At 42.1% G+C, this 23,725-nt stretch overlaps 1 protein-coding gene across 2 annotated transcripts in view; it reads left to right on the top strand.

The window, feature by feature from the left end:
* NCOA2 (nuclear receptor coactivator 2) overlaps positions 1-23,725 on the top strand; it is a 271,933-nt gene that overhangs the window by 181,012 nt on the left and 67,196 nt on the right. For both annotated transcript variants that reach the window (XM_074987101.1, XM_074987102.1), the window contains 2 exons: positions 17,432-17,535; positions 23,175-23,352. In XM_074987101.1, the coding sequence (XP_074843202.1) occupies positions 17,432-17,535; positions 23,175-23,352 (282 nt within the window). The remainder of the gene's footprint in view (positions 1-17,431; positions 17,536-23,174; positions 23,353-23,725) is intronic.

Here is a 23,725-nt window from a genome sequence, read left to right on the forward strand (position 1 = left end):
GATTTCTGATTTATCCCCAATTAATTGTATATCCTGAGAGGTCCAGACTTTATTAATAATGGTTAGAAGTGTAAGAATTTTAATCTCAGGCTTAAATACAAATACAGGAGCATCATATGCTTGGAGCTTTAATTTAGTACTTTTTGGCTTACCCTGATATCATGTACGTGTTGATTTGCTTGAATAAAAATGGCTAAAGATTCTAGAGGTAAAGCAAACAGAAGAGAAGAAAGGAGCAGCACTGCCTTTTGCCTCTGTGTAATGGACATGGGCAGAAATAATACAGTTGGTAAGCAACCTGGAAATCGGATTAGCACATAAAAGCTTACAAGGCCAACCAGATCCATAAAAGTACTTATACTCCCAACCTCCATTGACTTAGACCTGGGCCAAAGTGTTTTGCCAAAAATGGTGAGCAGGGAATTGAACTAGCTATTGTGTAGAGATTGATCCTATGTAGGCGCATTTTTAGTGTCGACCTAAATTGCATTCCCCCTCCCCCTTACCCGTTTGATTTCTTATCTTGGGACATTTAGTCTAATTATCCTCTGTTATTCCTGATCTCTTTCTTGGCTTGGCTTGTGAAACAGCATTTCCTGTTATTAGCTGTCTGAAGTGGTATTTCTGGTAGCATGGATTTTTTTTCTATTTTATGCTTTCTCCTACTCCTGTTGAGGGCTCCTCCACCCGCAGACGTTTTTCTCTCATCCTCCCAAATTCTCTCTATGCTCCTGTCTCAATTATTAGTCTTCCTTGTTCAAATGCAGCCTTAATTTTTGCACTAGGAACAGCTCCACCATAGTTGTGCTAGATTTCCTTTCTTCATTGTTCTGTGTCTAATTCTCTTAGTCCTAGTGTGCGTTCTCTAGTCTGATGTGCCTTTCAGCTCTTCTAAAGTAAATCGCTTGAATTTGGTATCATACAGGTGACTTATGGAAGACTGAAGTGGTCAATATTGAGAATGATGTTAAAATTAAGATTTTAAGCCATTCGTTACTGGTCTCTAACTTCTAGAGGTATGAAATCTTGAACTTTACAGTTCTCTCAAGATTGGGCCATTATATTTGGAGTTCAAAAAATCGTGAGAAGTATAAAACCAAGAGTTACTGAATAACCTTGCCTGAGGAGAACTGCCTGCTTGTTGTATAGCAGTGCTAAAGTGAAGGCCATACGTCTTTGAGACCTTCTTTTCACATACTGACAAAGGATGCTGTGTATACAGTTGTCAGTTTCGCTTCCTCAGGTTTGTTGCTGGTGATAATGCCCCAGTTCTACTGTTTTTCTTTTGTTCTGTCGTAAGTTTCTATGGCATTTTTGAAAGAAATATTTTTTTCTGTGAAGTTCCTCTATGAATGTATACCCTTTATCTCAATTCAGAGCTTTTATTTAGCTGTTTGAGCATCAGGGCTTAATCACCAGTCATTAAAAGAGCATTTTCATAGCTACTATTTGTGGGTGTGCTGTTCATTTTCAAGGCAGGTCCAGCTTTCCTGTCAGAGGACAGATGATATAGGACCAAAAGGAAGTAGATAAAGCAGAACTCTTTAAATTCAGCTGTTTTGCTGTTTGTGCTGTGCCTGAAGGATTCAGGCATTCAAGTAGGGCCTAAAGTTAAGAAGAGAACTTCATCGTTTAAACTACAAAACTGGAATGTATAGCACCTAAATGTCAAATATGTTATTCAGAGCCTTTACACCCATCAGCTCCAGTAGTGGGCTTTTTAAAGTCTGACAAGATAGGTGAATCTGTTTGGGTAGTGGTTCCCAAATGTTTCGGCACCATGCCCCTCCTTTTGATTTTTGAGAAACGCTCATGCTCCCCCCTTCTTTACCATCCTTCAGCCCCTTTTAACAAAAAAAAATTGATTCATAATTTAAAATAAACCACAAAAATTTGATATACAAATGTTATTTAAAATTAAAAATAAGCACAAATAGTTTTTCTTGGCCCCTTGTGGGTGCCTGGTGGAGCCCCAGCTGGCCAGCTGCCCGAGTCCCATGCCAGCCACCAGAGCTGCCCACGCCAGCCACCCGCCTGAGACCTGTGCTGCCAGAGCCACCTTCCTGAGCTGCCTGCCTACTAGGGCCAGCCACCTGAGCCCCATGCTGCCGGGACCAGCCGCCCACCCCAGACACAGGCCAGCTGCCCAAGCTGCCTGCCCAACCCCCCACGCTGCCAGGGCCAGCTGTCCGCCCGCCATCTCAAGCTGCCCGAGCCTCACGCTGCTGGGGCCAGCGTCCCGAGCCCCACATTGCTGGGGCCAGTCACCTGCCTGCCAGTCCAAGCCCTGCACTGTTGGGGCCTGCTAGCCCAAGCCACCCAAGCTGCTCCCATCCCACAAAGCCAGGCACCACCATCCCTCCACTCTTGCCCCATCCCTCTCACCTAAGCCATGCACCCCCAGTCCTCTATCTAACCCCATCCCTCTCCTCCTCTTGTCCCCAATCGGCATTCACTCATCTTTGCAGAAGGCAGCTAGCTCCACATGGGTCTTTGCCAGCTGCCTGCTTTTTATAGCGGCTGTGCTGGGTCACCCATGTAAAATGTCAGGGGCTGAGAGCCGAAAGCAAAAGCTGACTCTTTCTTTGGGTGGGGGGATCAGGGGGCGGGGTCTGGATTTCCTCATTTCCCTCCCCCCACAGAATTTTTTCATGTCCACCAGTTTGGGAAACTATATATTTGGGACATCTGTGGAGATCTACTGTGTCTGGATGTCATCCTTAGCAACTACCTGGAAAGCAAAAGTTTTCTGGTATGAGTAGGAAGTTGATAGTTTTCCATTTCAAGTAATCTGTTGGACAACACCAGGTTAATAACCGGTATGGTCTCCATAACAGTCATTTCATAGTTTAAACATTCTGTGAGGATATTAACTATGATTAGAATATATAAAATTGTCTTAAACTGAGCATCATATAGCTTGTGTATTAAAATTTCTCCTTACACAAATATACAAAAAAATAAGAGTTGCCCTTAAGAGAAGCAGATTATTGTGGTTATTGTATCATGGGTTTGTTTTGACATCTGTGAAATAAAAAGAACGCATCAGTCTCTGAATCTACCAAGAAATAAAAAGGATTTTGGTTTTTGCCATGTACTATTTCCAGGATCAGTACAAGCATGGTTTAAGCTTATGCTTTTCCAAACACTGGGATACCCTAGACTGTCAGGTTCACTCTCCTCAACAGTTATGCTTTGCATGATTAAATATGTTTACAATTTTCGTCTAGAAAAGGAACTGTTATTGACTGTTGCAGACATTGGGAGTGACTGTTTGTCGTCAGCATGGGCATGTTTTTTCTATTTTCTGTCAGCTGTCTTCAAATATCTACCTTCCAGTTTTTCCTGCCATTCATTGTGGGAGATGGCGAGAGCTCTGAGTTACCATACAGAATTCTTTTCCCAGTGTCTGGCTGAATTTTGCCCTTATGGTTATGGTCTAACTTGGTGTTTCCCAAAGTGTGGTACTTGTACCACTGGTGGTGCACAAAAGGATTTCAAGGGGTATGCGGCAGAAAATAATTTACTAAAACTCAGGAGATGAGCACTGGGACGGCACTAGGAGAGGGAGTACGCTGATAAGGCTCAAGTCCCAAAAGGGGTTGTGAATGTTTTAAGTTTGGGAAATGCTGGTCTAACTGATCCCCATATTTGGGGCCAGGAAGGAGTTTTCTTCTGGATCAGATTGGCAGAGACTCTGCAGGGAGCGATGCCTTCCTCTGCAGTATGAGGCAAGGGTCACTTACAGATTTAAACTAGGGTAAACAGCAGAATGGCTGTAACTTGAAGTCTTTTAAGTCATGATTTGAGGGCTTCTGTACTTCAGGCAGCAGTTAAGAGTCTGTTACGGTCAGAGCTGGCCTGGATCAGGCTGGCTCCTACTGCCAAAGTGAAAGCAGCAGGTGAGGCCAACTCCTGCTCCAGCCCCTCATCACACCCCCAGGAATGCGCAGGCTCACGTTGCTCAGGGGAACGGGGCTTCAAGCAAGGGGGTGGGGCAGGGGCAGTGATTGTGGGAAGAAGTGGAATTGGGGGCAGTATGGAGGTGGAGCAGAGGTGGGCAAAGCAGACCCTGCAGCAAGAGGCATTGCCCTGGGTCTGGGGCACTGGAGGGGGGGCTAGCCCCAGGACCCCCACCCACCTAGAAATGGTTCTGAGTGCAGGAGTAGTTGGATCAGGTTCTGTGGCTTGCAGTATAGCAGAGGTCAGACGAGGTGATCATGATGATCCCTTTTGACCTTAAAATCTATGTCTGAGTCTTGGCTTGATCTTCTCTTGCTCGTCACAAGGAACATACAGTATTACTGCTCTTTGATGCACCATGTTAGGCAACTTGAAAGATTTGCAGTGCCAAAGTTTTCTATTATCAGATGGGTAGCCATGTTAGTCTATATCTGCGAAAACAAGAAGCCCTGTAGCCCTTTATATGCTCCAAAGTTTTCTATTTGTCATGCAAACACTGCAGGAAATATTAATGCTACTGTTAATGACCTTGAATAGCACAGATATGTCATCCATGCCCTAAAATAAAGAAGCTGGTCTTAAGTCATGTTGGTAAGGTGTTTAGAAAATGATAATCCTCTATTTTCTTCTAACATTCACTGTCATGTGGAAGAGGAAAATGGAGAAAATGAGTCTAGATAGATTGTTGATATTCTGCAGAATATGTCCTCTTGACCCAGGTTTGGGAGTCCTATATGTTTACTTAAATTGGGAATTAGGTTCATGAAGTTTAGTCCAAAAGATTATTAGCCTTCACATCTTTCTTTTCTGAAACGCTTGTAGAATTTCAAAGAACTAATTGGAGAGACATTAACTTCCTGAAGGCTGTACATTGTTCCTAGGGCAGTGAAAGAGCCTTGATGTGAACTAAATTATCAGATTTTTTTCCACGTTTCAAGTCTTCAAAATCATCATCTCAGCCAAAATTGTGGTCTGACTAAGGAGTCTGACTCTTGAAACATAGACTAAAGCTATTTTTGAAGATGCTATCAAAATGACTGAGATTATTCATGAAATAAACAAATACCCAACACTTACAAATTTGCAAAGGCCAAACAAGCACTTTTATATATTTCTGTCCTAATTCCACACGTACTGAAGAAAATAATTACATTGCTAGGCTAAGGGAAGCTGGATATTTGTATCTACTATATCAGAGCAAATGTCATTTAATTTGGCACTTTTTATTAAAATGTTTTGATGCAGAGCCAAATAGAGTTTATAGATTTCAAGCCACCAGTGATAGATGTATAGCATTTTATTATTACATAAAGGTAAACAGTTGATATGGTGAGTTTTTTGAAGTGTCAGCTCACCATTTCTTTAATACCAGAACAAGTAAAATGTCTTCCAAATCTAGATGATTAAATCTGCTTCTTCAATATGATGTATGGAATGGTAAGCAGTAACTGTGTGTATCCACGGTGACGTTGTGCCAGGCATAGATGCTCAATTTTTCCTATTAGCCTCAACTAGCTTTCTTTGTCTTCAACTACAAAATGGCAGGTGCAAACAACTGCATGCATTTGTAGTTTTATGTCCTTTAGACATCTAAATACACAATCAGGCACCTAGCCATCTAAGTGTCCAGATTGCAGACACAGGTAGTTATGGTTATCAAATTGCACCCATGTTTGTTTGCGTAGTGCGAAGTGCAAAAAGTGAGTCCAGTCTTTAAAAATGCATCTTACTTGCAATTTGGATGAGAGGAACACTCATATTAAAAGTTGTTGAGGGTCAGCTCTGCTTAGTGTGTGCAAAAACCAAAGTGAACACCATATACTAATTCCATAATAGCAAAAATTACATACTGCTATCCCTTCACACTTACCCTTCCCAAATGCTTAAGGGAAAAAAAGCTAGGCATTACAGGAAGTCCACAAATGCAGATTGTTGACAGGTCCAAGAGAAGTCAGTTCCACATTTAAAGGGCCTTCATGAGTAATCATAGTACCCGGATAACAAGCAGGAATAGGACTTAGTTATGTTTGTTGCTTAAAAAGAAGACAAGTTGGGTTTTGATTTTGTGAGATTTTTGAGGATCTGGGAGAATTAATCTGTTCTTCTGATCCTCATGATGGGGTGGAAAATGCGTTGAAATTTTGGAGAGAATATCAATTCCTAGTTCACAGCCCCATCAACTGTTGATAGTAACTAGCTGCTCCCCTCCCCCCAACCCCCGATAGCATCCATTACTTCATCCAACAAAAGTGGATAAACCTAAATATTAGGTATCTATGTTTGAAAGATGACTGATAGTGAAGTAGTAATAATGTTGACATTGTCACTGAAAGGCCAAGAATTAACATCCCTTACTTCAGTTCTTAAGGCTGTTCATTTGCCTGTTTAGGATAATGTCATTTCACATTTGGAAGCTAGCTGTAGTTTTTACAAAAGGCTACCTTTTTGTTATTAATTAAAAGCTAAGGTTCAGCAAACAAATTTTGTAACATGTCTGGGGAGCAACTTCCAAAGTCACAGAATTATGGGAAACAGAGTATCTTGGGTGTGATGCCAAAGAGCGTGAGCTTTGTTTGTAAGGTATAATAGGAGATGCACATCTCCTAGAACTGGAAGAGACCTCAGGAGGTCATCTAGTTCAGTCCCCTGCCCTCTTGGCAGGACCAAGCACCATCCCTGACATTTATTTGCCCCAATCCATGAATGGCCTCCTCAGGGATTGAGCTCACAACCCTGGCTTTAGCAGGCCAATGCTCAACCACTGAGCTATCTCCCGCCCTCCCCCTGTAAGGAATAGATTATATAAATGGGGAAAGCAACGAGCTTTTTTTGGAGAAACAGGTTTGAGCTGGGCCGTTTTCTATCGCAGGCTTGGACTTCATTCTTCAAAGTTTATTTCATGTTTATTTCATTACACTCCACTTCCACCTTTACTCTCAGTTTAGCCTATGTGATGGGGGATTGTACCTCACAGGATAGCGCCTGCTGGTAGTCAAATGGAGTTCGAAAAAACTAATCCTGGAGGTGAGTACACAAAAAAAAAAAAAAAAAAAAAAAAAAAAGACCCATGCTAGGTTAGAAGAAGATACATTTATATTAATGTTTTTATGCCTTCATTGAACTGTTCCTTTTACAATGCCAAAAATGCAGCCCAGGATTATAGAGTGCAATTATACTTCAAGGGAGTGTCAGGAAACTTGAAACACTAGATACTACAACTTCATTTTGGAAGATAGGAGGTTCCCCAAAATTTGAAAGGTTGCATCAAACTTGTTACACTTTGCCTTTGTGGGAAGGGAAGGTTTATGATGGTGCTAGTATTTTAAAGAAGCTGCTTTCCACAGTTTGGGGGAGGGGGAGAAATTTAATCAGACCAAACATGCGTTGGAAATTCTGGAAAGAATATGGTATTCAGTGTGTTAAATAGTGTTATCACTGTTCTTGGATGAGAAAGTGAGCTTCCAGCTTCCAGTCTTCCAACAGTTTAGTCCTCAGTGTTACAAGTTCAAGTGATATACTCTGTGTGTGTGTGTGTGTGTAAAAAGATAAAACGATCGTGGTAAAAGTGGACTGTTTTGTTCTCAGCAATGAAGCAGGGGAGGGAGAGGAACTAGTTTCTGATATCAGTTTGAGCTGGGATTGGGTGACCAGTCTGTCCCCTTAATGCTGAAGGGAAAACATGATTTGCTAGCAAGAGGTTATGTGTAAAGATGAGAGTGAGGCAACTTTAAGCTTTGCTCCTGAACTACTCACAGCAAGTAAAAGTGCTGAGGAAAAAATACATCTGTGGAGGGGGCGCTTAACATGTACTGTAGGAGATTTCAGCAACCTGATGAGCTATAGTGTATTAATGTTGAAAAGACAAACACATTTGAAGAGCACAGGAAGGGCCTTCTGTGTTGATGTTAGCAGAATGCTTCCTAATGAATAAGAATGTGCTGCTAGCTTCACAGAGCCATATGGCAGCTTTTCTAATTTTAGTTCAGTGCAGATGCATAATTCTTCCCTCTTTTACCTCCTAAAACCTTTCTGAGAGATTACGTACCTTTTCCTATAGTACATGATCTACAGTTTAAGTAGAAAATGAGTACTCTGTAAAGTGTGACAGCAACTTTGCTGTGTAACTAATTCCCTAAATTAGTTCCCTAAGGTGCTACAGGACTGCTTTGGTTTGTGTTTTTATTTTATTGTTTTATTTTACTGAAGCTAGAGAGTAACACAGGTACCCCTCCACGACTATTTTCCACACAAGCAATACTTAATGGCTGGGTCTACACGTGCCCCTTCCTTTCAAAAGGGGCATGTTAATGAGCAGGTTCGAAATATGCTAATGAGACGCTGCAATGAATATGCAGCACCTCATTAGCATAATGGTGGCCACGGCGATTCGAAAGTGCGGCTTTTTGAATTGCACGCCGCCTGTGGAGACAGGATCTTCCGAAAGCCAGTTTTCGAAAGCCCTTCTTCCTATCTGTGTCTCCACGGGCAGCACGCAATTCGAAAAGCTGCATTTTTGAATTGCCGCAGCCGCCATTATGCTAATGAGGCACTGCATATTCATTGTATTGCCTCATTAGCATGTTTTGAACCTGCTCATTAACATGCCCCTTTCGAGAGGAAGCGTCACGTGTAGACACAGCCAATGATACTTATAAACGTATATCATTATGAAAATCTGAAATTTAAAGAGTTGAGTACACATCTAATCTTATTTTAAATTGCAGTTTTAGGCACTCAATCTCTCTCTCTCCTCTGCCATTTGTACGCTTTCATAATCACACTTCTGTACATTTTACTTTAGTCTCTCCCCTGTTGCTTTATGAAAGATTAGCTGCCAACATGTGAAATAGCCATTTGTGGGTAGTCTATGTAATGCATAAACGGATGTGAAAAAGGAGGGAAATTAAGTGTTTTACAAGCATTTGTGATGTAGAATTTAATTGTAGATTCAGAAATGTAGCATATCATGTAAGTCACCATCAAGTAATCAGTGCTAATGATGCTGCTGCTGCTGCTACAGGTTTTTAAATTATAAGGATGTCTCCTGAGTCATGGTTGTTTTCATGTAGAGAAATGACTGTTCTGGTATTACTGACAAGAAAAATCGCTGCTTGCATTTTTGGTCTGTTGTTTCAATAAATAAGGTTACATGCCTTTGGGATGGACATGACATTCCACCAGCAACTCTAGGAAACTGAAGAAAATGAAACGTATGTGTCAGGTGAGAAATTCTCTGTTACAGACGTTGCATAAAAAAACCTGCTTTCTTTGGTTACAGGTTTTTTGTTTTGTTTCTTGCTTGAGGCTCGCTTCATGATATGCTGCTCTTCATATCAGGAGAAGGTCTAAAATTTCACTTTCAAATGTACACGTGATGCTGATAGTGATGTAAAGCAACATAATTTGGATGGTCTTCAAACTTATTTCCCCTCCATCCATTTTCAAAACACTTGTATTGCTTGTGTGTCTAATTCTTCCTCACTCAACTGTCTTTTGCTCCTTTTGTTGCAGTAGAAAACAGCCATAATAATTGCTGCTATGAGGAAAAAATAAACATATCAAATACATTGATGCAAATATCTTTTTATTTTGTAGCTTGACTAATTTAAAGAACCTAAAGAAAACTCAAACTCTTTGTTTTGAAAGTGAAAGTCTCATTAGTTTTTATTGGATTTCTGGATCACAAGGCAGAGGAAAGGTATTGTTTCTCAAAGCAGTTTTATTGAAGGACAGGGGTAAAGCATAAATACAGACAAATGGGAAACCTCTGATTGCACAGTTAATGGCAGTACTGCAACAGCAGGGATGCTCTGTTCAAAAGAGAGAGAGAGAGAAATCCTTTCACCTTTTATTTATCTTTGAGATCCAAAGGGCAAAAAAGGGATAGAGAAGACTTTTCAGGTGGAAGTAAGGAAATTTAAAAAATAAGATATCTGTGTTTAAAAAGCATTTCAAGAGACTTTCAATGATTTTTTGTGGCTTTTCTCCATTTGATTTCAGAATTCCTACTAAATTAAGGTGCTTAATAAAGGCTTGACTATAGAACTACACATGTCCCTAAAATGATACATAATTACATCCATATGGCTATATGTAGCTTGCTGAGAACTGCCGGCAAAAGATACACTAATTGCGGGCCAAATGTTGGAAAAAACCTTCTGTTGAGACATCCCTTCTTCCTCATTGAACAAGATGTACAGGGATGTTGACAGAAAGCTACCAACCAGCAGACAGACCTCTGCTGACGGATCTGCAGTCTGGGCACACGCTCTGTGTGTCAACAGAGGTTTTGTCAACAGAAGCCTGCAGTCTAGGCATAGCCTATGTGTTTATTTGCCATAAAAATATGTCTCAAAGGATTTTTTTTTAGTTTCTTCAGGTTTTTTTTAAGTTTTTGTAGTCTCTAGACTAAACTTTTCAGTGAGCAGGGTCAACAGTTATTCCATGTATAGTTTCCAAATTACATAAATTCTTTTCCAGTTTAATTTTGTAAATATGGGCTCAATCTTCTTAACCCTGTTCAAATGAATAGGTCCAGATTCTGGTTTGCACTCTGTCACCATTGCAACACTTTGAATGGGTTCTGAACCTAAACAGCTAGCAGAGAATTCCCTTTGTGGAGGTAATGTTTTGGCTGGTGTAAATAGGGTTACCAGCTTGGACTGCAGAAAACAAAACATCCTTGCCTGCCCCTTCCCTGAGACCCTGCCCCACATCTTCATCAAGGCCCCAATCCTGGTCGCTCCGTCCCATCCCATCACCCCATCGCTTATTTCTCTCAAACCCTCACAGTTTCGCTCATTTTTGCCAAGTTGGGGCAGTAGGTTGAGGCACAGGAGGGTTGAGGGCTTCAGCTGGGAGTGTGATCTCTGAGTTGGAGCTGGGGATGAGGAGTTTAGGGTGCAGGAGGGGGGCTCAGTGTTGGGGCAGGAAACTGGGGTGCAAGCCTTGGGGGCCCCAGGAGGACTGCTTCCAAGAGCCAGGATAGACAGAGAACCCCACTCTCCTGCTGACTAGACTTTTAAATAACACTTTTAGTGATGAAAAATCATGAGGTTTCCAGGTGAGGCTTCCAAATATCATGAGACTGGCTTAAACTGTATGAAACTGTTTAAAACAGTAAATGTATTATTTTTTGCCTTCTAATTTTTGAGCCTTTAGAGTTCATGGTTTTCAAGATTTTCCCACAAGCACGGTGGCTAAAATTTGAGGAGCAACTTTGAGTCTTACATAATCATCACATGACTCTAGAAGCTGGGGCGTTAAGTAAAACACGAAATATAAGATTAATGATAAACTAATGAGTTGGTAGTGCAGTAATTAGCAGAGCTATTTGTGTTTTCTTTCCTTTCTTAAAATAAAATTTTTGCTCTCAGTTGACAGTATGTTGTATCTGAAAATTAAATTATTCATTTCAGGTATTTATCTTGGCCTCTGCTGGGATCCTTCAATGATATCTGATCTCTAGGGCTGTTTACTTCCTCTATTTTTGGTGATGGAGTCTCTGAAAATAGGCGGTTCTCTCAAAAGCGGATAATTTAACTGCATAACCTGAAGATCACCACTGGATGTGATCAGATCTTTTAGTTCATTTCATGATCATAAGTCACGGCTGACCTTTAGCTGAAATAACTTATGTGCATAAAGCTGCTTAGATGTGTTAGCTAGTAAGGATCTGTCTCGTATGTGAGTTTTTACACACCTTTCAGTGAAATCATAGATCTAGTTGTAATATGTGGCAGTTGAGCACCCATTTGAATTTACAATGCTTCTTAGAATGCCTGAATCTTTAAACTAAAGAATATATTTCATGTGCATCTAGGGCACAGTTCAGGGTCTGTTGTTTCTGTTGAGTGTCTGATAATCTTACTGAGAGACATAATCTTAAAGCGCATCCTTGTGTAATTTTCAAAAATAATTGCTGTAATAGACATAATATCTTTCAGTTGCTTTTGATTCAAGATCTCATTTGCGAACATCAGAGATTGAAGATGTTTATATAAATGAGATACAATGTACTGGTCAACCCACAAGAATTACTGAGTGATGTGAATTCTGTGGTTATAATATTCTTTGATTATAATATTACGAAGAATTTTTAGCAACAGATCAGTGATATGTGAGAAATAAGCTGTGAAGATTACTAACCTGTCCTTAAAAACAACAAGAAGTCCTATGGCACCTTACAGACTAACAGATTTATTGGAGCATAAGATTTCATGGGCCAAGACCCATTTCCTTAGATGCATCTGATCACTCTGACAAAGTGGGTCTTGGCCCATGAAAGCTTACACTCTAGTAAATGTGTTATCCTATAATGTGCCACAGGACTGCTCGTTGTTTTTGTGGATAAAGACTAACATGTCTACCCTGACACTTATAACCTGTCCTTGTGAATCCAGTAAAGAAAGAAACAATTAGGAAACACCAATGCTTTGAGCTGGTCTGTGACAGATACTTTCTATGATCTGCAATATTCATCTAGTCATAGTTGTTCACAAAAGAAATTACCATACTGTTTTAATTAGCTAAGTGCCTTTCTCTGGCCTATCCCCAAGTTGTTGCACATCTGATATCATTTTTAGGGTCCCTATATGAAGGTAATTGAAGCAAGAGATTTTTTTATACATTGTCTAAAAAAAGCTTGAGTCCCGTCTTTCAAATGACAAAGATTGTTAATCTTGAGCTCTAGAGGGGATGAAGAGACTGTTGATGGTTACTGGAGAATTAATGTTAACAGCAAAATGGTATTCTGAAAAATTTCTGTGCTGTTAAAGGGCTTCTGTAATACAGAAATTAGGAACTGCTTATGATATCAGCAACACCATGGGACTCAATCTCCCAGACTTTGCTAGGAGCTCAACCAGGCTTTCAGGATCAGTAATCCTTTTCTGTACATATGTCCAGCATTAACATAATGTGGTACGAAATCTGCTGTTGTACAACATATAGGCTACGTCTACACTAGCACACTACGTCGTAAGAACATTGAAATAGGCTACTTCAACGCGTATCGTCTACACGTACTCCAGGGTTGGTGCCATCGACGTTCAACGTCGAAGTAGTAACGGAGAATGTCGAAAGGAGACGCCCTGGAAGGAAATGCAGAGCATCCACACACACACAAGCGCTCCCTGTCGAAATAAGGGGCCAGCAAAGCCCCAAGCCACTTCCTTTAAGGGCCCCTCCCAGACACACTCGGCCTGCACAGCACAAGATTCACAGAGCCGACAACCGGTTGCAGACCCTGTGCATGTAGCATGGACCCCCAGCTGCTGCAGGAGCAGCAGCAGCCAGAAGCGCTGGGCTAAGGGCTGCTGCGTGCGGTGACCATAGCACCCCGCAGGGGCTGGACAGAGCGTCTCTCAACCCCTCAGCTGATGGCCGCCATGCAGGACCCCATTATTTCGAAGTAGCGGGACACAGATTGTCTACACACGCCCTACTTCGATGTTGAATGTTGAAGTAGGGCACTATTCCCATTTCAATGTCGATATAGCACGCAACGTAGACGTTGTGCCGGCTACTTCAAAGTAGACGCACCCAGGGAGCATGGCTAGCTTTTATTCCCCACACTTTTTTCAGCTAAGAGCTAGAAGTCTGCCCTCCCTTCTTCCTTTTTGTTTCCAAGCATGGGAATCTCTTATAAGTTTATGTGAGTGGCCATTACAGAGTGAAGATATTGTATTGTCTTAATTAGAACACTTATTTGAGGCAATCTTAATTATTTCATTAATCATAAGTCATGCAAGCGTTTACATTTCAGAAGTTATTTACAATGTTATCATGTTGTTCATGACTGTATTATGAAAATTAGTATTGGATTTTCAAAAGCAGTCAGTATTGGCCCAATACTTCTCCCACGGAAGGCAAAGAAGAATCTTTCATCATTACAAAACCTACGTAAATGTTTGGGGCTTTTTAACCCATTTCTTGTAGAAGACTTGCCAATTCCTTTTCCCTACCTTCGTTGTGCCCATTCTTCATTACCTTCATAGGTAATGTGATTCCTGAAGGCTTGGAGCTTTTAAATATGGATCCAGCAGAATGAAAGGTGCTATGTGAATATAAGATGTGGGTGTGACATACTCACAAACCCTTCTGTGTATAGATCCCACACAGATAAGGGAAGTGCCAGAGAAGACCTGGTGGTAAGGCTAGCCCCTCCTTTCCAGCCCTGTCAGTCATTCATGAGAGGGACAAGGCCTTTAAAAGGGAGGAAACTGCTACGAACAGTGAGGAAGGTGCAGGGTTTTTCAAAGTACGTTCATCCCTCGTTAAACGAGTACTTTACTTACAAGTACCTGCTAAAATGAGGGACACGTATACTTGCCTTTGTTCACTAGACGAGTGAACTCCCCCCCCCCCCCCGTTAATACAAGCCTTACCCCCCTCCTCAGCCTGAAACCCCACTGGCCGCACAGATCCAATGTGCCATGGCCTTAACCTCCCTGCCCAACCCGCAGCCCTAACGCACCTCAGCCTAAAACCCAGCTGACCCCACAGATCCAAAGTGCCATGGCCTTAACCCCATCCACCCACCCTGTGGCCCTAACCCATCTCAGCCTGAACCCCCTGTGGCCTGAACCCACTGTAGCCTGAAACCCCACCTGCCCTTCGGACCCAACCTGCAGCAGCTTGATCCCCCCCGCCTGCCCCACAGCCCCAACCACCCCCAAACCCGCAGCGGCCTGAAACCCTGCGCACCCTACGGACCCAACCTGCCATAGCCTGAACCACCCCCACCTGCCCCACGGTCCCAACCCACTGCAGCCTGAAACCCCACCCGCCCCACAGACTCAACCTGCAGCAATCTGAACCGCCCCCGCCACCCACTCCGCGACCCAAACCTGGCTCAGCCTGAAACCCTACCACCCCCATGTACCCAACCTGCCACAGCCTGAACCCCCCGCCCACCCCACAGCCTTAGCCCCCACCACTCACCCTGCAGCCACAACCTGCAGCAGCCTGAATACCACCCCTCCCCGCCCCACAGCCACAATCTGCCGCAGCCTTAACCTCCCCACCCACCCCACAGACCCAACCCACCACAGTCTGAATGCCCCTGCTCACCCCATGGACCCAGCCCGACACCAGGTTTTAACTCTCCCTCCTGCTCATGGCCCCAGACCGCCCCCCAGCCTTTAATCCTCCCCAACCCGCACCCCAAACCCAAGGTTCACTTACCTTTCAAAAACAGCGCCACGTGCTGCCACTCCTTCCCCGAGTTAGGAGCACTAGGAACCAATCAGAGACTTTTACATGTATTTTAATGGGAATTTAGCGTCCCTCTTGCGAGTTTTCACCAACAAGCAGAAATTTGGGAACCAGTTGCACTCATGTAGCAAGGGATGAGTGTAGAGGGCTGCAAGAGGGACACCTGAAGCCATGGAGGGAAGCCCTAGCCTGGAGACTTTCACCCCAGCCTGAGGCAAGTACAGTGGACTCCCACAGTAAAACAGAGAGTCTGAGCCTCACTTGGAGTCCCAGCCAAAGTGATATCCTTGAAACAGCCTGTGTTATTGCTGGATTACTGGTCACAGCTTCTCCCCTTTTTCTGGGGCAAGAGAGAGGAAATATCCCCAAGTATGTTGGGGGTTTGTGATTTTCATTTTGATCCCCTTTCTGGAGACCTCTGGAGCTTAGTGCAGGAGCCTCTATAGTTTGAGCTAAAAGCCAGCTGGATTTCAGTGAAGGCTATACAAGAGACTCATTCTTTCTATCTCTGAAAGTGATGTAGGTGCTACTGAATGGGACCATGAACCACACACAGGAGGTGTGTGGGTTACATAAACATAGCCCAGAAATGTCTCTTTCCTTGCAAATAGGAAGTGTGGCCTATGTTAGAATCAGTGCAGATAACTGGGTATGCTCTGGTTCTCCCACCCTTGGAGGGGGAACCATTCAGGCTTTTGTTATGACTTACTTCTAATAGATATGCACTGACCTTGGAGGAATCCACAGATTTTTTCGGAACCAACCTCTTGTTTGGGGTACTGTACATTCTCTCTCTCTTGTATAGTGTTGGGGGAACTATACGTTCACTTTGAGCACCTACCTCTGCCGAAGAAATAATCCAAAGGAAACTCCATAGTCAGAGAAGCCAGTCAGTGGTGGAAGATAGTGTGGGCCTAGTATCTTTGGTACCTTCTGATTTCTGTGCCCATTACTTTAATTTCCTCCAAAAATGTGTTGTGCAAATGCTTATTGACTCATCTGTATGGTTTGTTGATGTAAAAAGTACAAATTTACGTTGACCTGCAACAAGCTCAACCTGTTTGTTTGTCCCTTTTGGTTAAAGTTACTTCTTTGCTCACATTTTTAGCAACGTCAGCTCCTTTTGCATGGGGAAAAAATGTGGGTTTCAAATAAACATTTTATTCATATTTTCTGTACAATAGATTAAGTATAACACAGTTACTCCGTGGGGCTGACAGACCCATCAGGCCCTTGGGCAAACCAGTGGGCAGGATTTGGGGGGGGGGTCCTTGGGGGGGCATTCAGGCCTCAGTGCCATGCCATACTGCCCCTTGTCCGCCTGCCAGCCCTCAGAGCACACAACATGATTTAAAGGACCAGGGGCTCCAGCTTCTACTGCTGTATGGAATCGAATAGCAAATCTAAAGGTTTTGAGGGCTCCCTTGTCACTCTAGGTTACTTTTTAAATCTTGTGTTTTATTGGTTGTTCACTAAAATATGTATTTTGAACTGAGGATTATTAATATAGTACAATAATCAGATGTTACATTAATTTTAAGTAAGATATTTTTGCTAAAGTTCCCCTTTAAACACCAGAATGATATTTAAAAAAGATACAGAATCTTTAACGTGGATTGGCTTGATTGTGAGTGCAGGTTTGCTGGATTAAGTGGATTTATGAGCTATTTTGAGGGTGGGATGTTTAATTAGTACTGCAACATGGAGCCCAAACAAGGGTGCAAAGTATTCAGAGGTGTATAATTGAAACACTGTCTTGGGAGATGTTATGCACCCAAAAAGTTACTACTGTTTGTTTTTGTTTTTATACTTGAAACTAATGTGTATTTTATGTGCATATTGGTAAATATGAATAAGTGACAGTGGGGGAAAAAATCTGTATAGGTTGAACCTCTCTAATTCGACACTCTCTGGTCCACAACATCAAGGTCTCCCGGTGCTCTCCAGTTCTTTGTGCTTGTCATGCCAGGTTTTGTCCGTGCGTGCACTCTGTAATTTTATCAAATACCTATTGGGGAAGTACTGAAATCACCAAGTCTATTTCATTTGTATCCTACAGAAGGATTTGAGCCTACAGTTCCAGAGTTGAAAATTTACCCACTAGTCCTATGTCCCGTATTACAAGTTTGTTTATTCTTTGCGGTGTATCTGCTTAGTAGCTATGTCACAAACTGCTGGCAATTTGAAAACATTGTGGTACCTATTCAAGAGCTCTGTTCTGTCATTTAACCCATAGTTCTCTTTAATGCAGAGAAAGCAGCAGCAGCCAATGAAGATGAAGTGCAAAAAGCAGATGTATCATCTACAGGTCAGAGTGTCATTGACAAGGATGCACTTGGACCAATGATGCTTGAGGTGAAGTGCCCAAATTTTCTTTATGTTGGAGTTAATTCTGCTACATATTATGTCAAAATGAATGTCGGGGAGTGAAAACATCAAAATTTTCAAGGCATGATGAAATGTGATGTCTTTAATAAAAAACAGCCATCTTCACTACTTAGGGTGCGATGTTGTATCACATGTACAGAGTGTACTACTGATCCTGTTGAATTTAATTCCATGATGAAACATTGATTCCCAGGCAAGCAGGATTAAAACAAAAGCACAGTATGATATATTTAACCATTGCAATTGTGAATAGTTCTTGAACACCAATATTTTTACGAAATGTCCTAATTTTGCATGTTTATGCACATTTTATACTTTCCAAAATACAGAAATTTGGACAATCTATTTGAAAAGTCACATTGACTTATGACACTTAAACATATGGGCTGGGCGGAGTGTTTTCTTTAAAATTATGCATCAGTGCTACGCATTTTGTAATTTCTTTTGCCATTTCTGCATGGGCAACAAGCTCGTTTTCCCTCCTGATTACAAATACATTCAGCTGTGAAAGTTCTTCAGGATTTTTTTTTTATTATCTTAGCAAAGAATTGTGCATGACTTAGCTAAAATCTTAACCCTGAAATGCACCCTGGGTATCATTGTTATCTGTAGTTCATGCATGTCATCAAGGATGCTAACATATTAACCTACTGGCATGTACTCTATCACTGATGTTTTATCTGTTTAAGATCTGTTACAAACCCTTAAAACCCATTCTGACATGAGTTTCATCTGCAGAGAGGAGCAAATGTTAGTTTAGACCATGGGTCACCAACCTTCCTGAGGCGGAGTGCCAAAATTTGACCTTGTGACCTCTGTGTAAGACCCCAGTGCTGGTGATACTTTTTAAAGTAACTAACCGTCCTATTTACAACACAGTGGCCATGTCTACACTGGCCCAAAACTTCGAAATGGCCATGCAAATTTCGATAGGACCCCGCCTACTTTCAAGTCCCCTTATTCCTGTGAGCAGATGGGAATAAGGGGACTTTGAAGTAGGTGGGGTCCTTTTGAAAAGGAGCTCCATCAGGATGAGCCGCACGGCGGCGAGGCACGGCAATTTCGAAGTGCCGTGGCCACCCGCATGCTAATGGGGCGCTGAATATGTATTTCAGCGCTTCATTAGTAAACTTCGAAATGGCCATTTCGAAGTTTTGGGCTAGTGTAGACACGGCCAGTGGGGGCTCCAGCTCAAGCCTCATGCTGCAAAGGGGGCTCCAGGGAGGGGGCCTGGGGCCCCACCCCCGCACAGTGAAGGGGGCTCCAGGGTGGGGGGCTCTAACCCCAACCCAGCACTATGGAAGGGCTGCAGCCCTAGACCTGCAGAGAAGAACGCCAGGGCAGGGTTCTAGCTGCAGACCCACAGAGGAGGCTGGGGGAAGGGCAGAGGGGGCTCTGGCCCTGCCTCTCAGAGGAGGTTGGGGGAGGAAAGGCCAAGGGGTGGGCTCTGGCGCCAGTCCCAAACCACAGCTGGGGCTCCAGGGGAGGCCTCCAGCCCTGGCTGCAGCCATGTGCTGCAACACCTTGCTCTGGGCCCCACATCATGGTGGGGGCCTGTGCTCCAGCCCCTCCCTGAGGTCCAGTCTCTGTGGGGGAGGAACTCTGCCACCATGCTCCAGTGAGGCTCCCGCCCCACCCCGCGGAGAAGGCTCAGGGGAGGGGGCGAAGGGGGATACCTGGCCCTATGCCACAGTGAGGGCTATGGCCCTATGCTCCCACCCGCCTCCCATGCTGCATGGGGGCAGGTGGGGTGAGGCTGGAGCCCCCACCATGTGTCAGTCTAAATTGGTTCACATGCTAAGAGTGGCACATGTGCAGGGGGTTGCTGACCCCTGGTTTAGACAAAACTAAACCAAAATCCCTGAGTCCAGGTAAAGGAACTAAGTTTGACAGGTATATAAATTACCCCATTATTTCCAAAATGGAGCATCAGCCAAGCTGCAAGCCCTAACAAATATACCAGTGATAAATATTTGAATTACTTTTCATGACTCATTAGATAAAAACAGAAATCTGACGTGGTTTTCTGAGCTTTATATGGAATTAGGCAATGAAAAATTCTCAAACTACATGGCAGAACGCTAGATAGTTTAGACAGATTAGACAGACTGAAAAAGTTGTCCTCTCTATAATTAGTGCATTACATTCATTAGATGAAAACTTCAATTAATATTTATTACACTGGTTCACTGAACTGTAGGCTGCCATTTTTGCTAAGAAGTAAAGTTAACCCTCATGGCTGTGTAATAATTCCAGTCTTCATGTAGATGTTAATTGATCATAAAACTCTGATTTAATCATGGAGACAAATTGCTTATTTATTGCAGTGGTATTTAAAATCACAAGTTATTATCCTACTGTTAATTTATTAGGATCTAATTTTTTCCCCCGTGAACCTGTTCTGCACTGACCCTAAAAATATTAAGAAATGATATTAATAAACCTCAAGCCTTTGTGCAACAGATATTTAAAATGTCACAAGTTGTTATGCATTCTCTCTGAAAAGAGTACAGCTATATTCTGTGTATCTTTGTAAGGAAATGCAAAACTGAGTGTTTTCATCTCTTTAAAAGCCCCATGGACTTAGTGAGTCTACTTTTTGTCTCTAGGAAGTAAGGAGAACTGTGACAAAGCCAACTGCATACTAGTTGGCTACATTTATGCTAGCAAGTTATGTCAACAAATCCCTGTTTTTGTCGACAAAACTGGTGGAACGTCCCCACACGAGATGTGTTTTATCAACAAAACTCATCACTTTTGCTGGCAGCATTCTGCCTTTCAGCCATGAGGCATAATGCTTGACAAAAAAGCTGTGTGGACGCTCTGGGGGGACCTCCTCTGTGCAGACAGGGCAGCCAGAATAATGGGCAGCCCTGTCTGCTGTGCTTCCGGTTGCCTGTTTTTGTCAAGAAAGCAGCTGAGCAGTCCATCCACTCTGTCAGCAGAGTGGAGCGCTCTTCTGATTTGGCTTTTGTGTGTGGCCACACTCTGTCAACAGAAGTTTTATCAGGGAATCTCTTCCAACAGTGACTTCTGTCAACAGATCTCTGTAGTGTAACCAGAGCCATTTTGTTATCTGATTTAGAAATGTGATTCTCTTTTCTATCAAGCAATATAATTGGGGATGTCCTCATAGTAGCAAGTATTTGCTGTTGAAGAAAGTAAATAGAATTCATCGTAATTTGCTGGTTCTGATAGGATTTTCACAAATGTCCTGTCTGAAGCAGGGGAGTTGTGTGTATGGAAGGGAGACAGTAATCCACAGCACCCCAAAGAGCAAAACTTGCTTTTCTGTTCCAACATATCCTCTAAAAGAGAGGTGAGCAAACTTTTTATGATGGGGCTCCCCTTTTTGTCCATGTGATTAGCAGCTCCCCCTGCCCCCCAACCTGTCTACTGTAATCCAAACCAACAGAAATTTTGGTTATGTTCATAAGAAAAGAGCTTTTGGCATGTGTAAAAAAATATATATATGTATAAGTATGTATGATGTAAAAACTTTGAGCCTGTATATAAATGTGAATACACTTACATAAAAACGGGAACATAGTTCAACATTTTTAATGAGATGGATGAGCCTGAGACCCAGCAGCTGCTCATGCTGCTCCCCCTTATGAAATTTCAGGCCCCCCACTCCCACTTTGCACACCCCTTCTCTGTAAAGAATTTGTCGTCTCTCTCTGCTAACCTAGTTACCCCTTATAGAATCTTCTGTCAGAGCAAGAGCCCTAAAGGGGGGGGCACAAACTTACATTATTGTTCTAGCAGTTTGTCACGGTGCAGTACATTAGGGGAAGACATAAGAAATCAGCATGACAAAGTTGAAGCCCTGGTATGTTTTTTACATTTTTTGCTGCCATGTGCTGGTTTGACAGCCTAGCTGTTACCTGTTTTGCTTCTGAACATTAGGAGGTAAGAGTGCTATCGATTTATGGCCTCACAGTGTTACCTACTGATCCCTCTGGTTAGCTCAAGAAATGGCAGTGAAGAAGTTGCGTGGAGCACTCTCCCACCAAAGATATTGCTATTATAGGAGATCTGAGGTTTTGGACCATAGAAGTTGTGGGGAAATCAGTGAGATACTGAAGGGCCTGTTGGACAGACTACCTGCAGTTGGTTCCTTTGAAGGTCTCCACGTGGTACATAGATAAGTATATGAGAAGACACCAACAATGTCGTCACAGGAGATGTTGTGGTTAGAATTGGGAGCTTAGTTAATTAAAGCTTTATAAAGAGGTAGGGGTTAAAAAGAAATAAGACTATGCAGCACCTATATAGTAACGAAACATGTGGTCATGCTGCCAAAAAAGCAGACAAAATATAAGGACTATATTCTGACAAGAGAACAAACCAGAAGTGAAAATATATAAACATAAATTCAGTTGGAACTGATATGTATGTGTGTGTATATGGATATACATCTTATTTTTATTATATATAATATAAAAATGGAACAAACAAGATATTTTGCAGTCATTTATTTGAATGCTTGCTTAAATATTGTGGGCTCTTTCACGCAGTGTCTGGAGGTTATGTTTTTCATATTTTAAGCTCTTTAGGGCTCTTTTTGTATTGATGTTGAACAATAGATCTGTACAGCAGCAAGCATGTCGTGGGGGCTTCTGCAGTGTAAATAATAGAACAAATGATTTCCTTTTGATAGGCGATAGGGTCCGTGGTCTTATTCATATATAAATATAAATAAATAGGGATTAGCCAACAGCTCAGTGATGTGTAGTATTTCATATGTCGATATACGGTGCTGTGGCGGGAACTCCTCATGCTATTTGCAGGTTTACAAGTAATGCAGATACAGTAACTTTTTATTTCTAAAAAAATCTGGCTAGCCCCATTGTCCTATCAGTAGTTTGTTCCTCTGATTATAATTACAAAATTAGTTTCTTGCATTTTCAAATGAAAATGGCAGTTAAACATTTTTTTCAAAGCAGCTCTCTGAAGAGTCAATGTTTTATATCTGGCAAAGTGGCAGATGGTTCTTGTGGGCTAAGATGGTAATTGACGTCTTGAATCCAGTGGATTTGATGGTTTGAATTTAAATCCGTGTCCCAGGTCTGTTTACATGCCATAAAATTAAACAGAAGAAGGGTCTGAGTTATTTCTAGGCATTTATGCACAGTCATGCTTTCATCATAAGAACAGTTATTGCTGGGCAACAAACTATGCTTTTATATTTGCATGAGAACTTCTTACTGAGACTGAACTTTTTGTTTTCTTCTGATTAGGGGAGAAACGAAAATATAATATAATCAGCATATTTTAAAAGGTGGTCAGCAAATAGTTTTCAAAAGGTCCATTAACTTGGCTGTCACAGTACACTTTCAAAATACATGTTCTTCTTTCTACCTTTAAGTAATGGTTTCACAGCACACCGCTCATGTGAAATCTACATCTTTTGCTAGTATTATATCTTGAGTAGAATTTGATCTGCTTCATGGAATTTCATATTCTTCTCATCATTTCAATACCAGCTAGCTGGGGGAGGCAGGAGTAGGAGAACAGACATCTGTCCTCTAAAAGAGGTTATCGTTTCCTGTATATCTTTTGCTAATCAGATTACAGCTTTTCTCTTCGTGTTTTTCTTCTAGGCCCTAGATGGGTTCTTCTTTGTAGTGAATCTGGAAGGTAACATTGTGTTTGTTTCGGAGAACGTGACACAATACCTAAGGTACAACCAAGAAGAGCTGATGAACACAAGTGTATATAGCATCCTGCATGTAGGGGACCACAATGAATTTGTCAGAAACCTGCTGCCGAAATCTTTAGGTATATTCATGTCCTTCATAAATTGCCAATGCTCATTTATATTTATCTCTGGTTTCTTAAGTTAAGCAATGAAAACATTGACTTCATAGTACTCTGTTACTTACGTAAAAGATCCCTGTGAGATGTACTGTGCGTACTGTCTGTATACCTACCTACATGCGATATACCAAATAATTGTTTCTCAAAACCAGCCTCCTTTTGTCTCTCTTGTGGTTTCAGCTTTTGTTCAAAGCTGCTCATTGTAGCTGGCAGATGTATGACTGACAATGCTGCAAATTCCTTAGTGAATCCTTACAAGCACAGATAACATTATCTGTGTGAGTTCTCCCCCTCTCCCACATGTAAACTAGCTATTCTAAGAAATGATTCATAG

Source organism: Carettochelys insculpta, chromosome 2 (genome assembly GCF_033958435.1).
Source record: "Carettochelys insculpta isolate YL-2023 chromosome 2, ASM3395843v1, whole genome shotgun sequence".
NCBI classification, from domain to species: Eukaryota; Metazoa; Chordata; order Testudines; family Carettochelyidae; genus Carettochelys; species Carettochelys insculpta.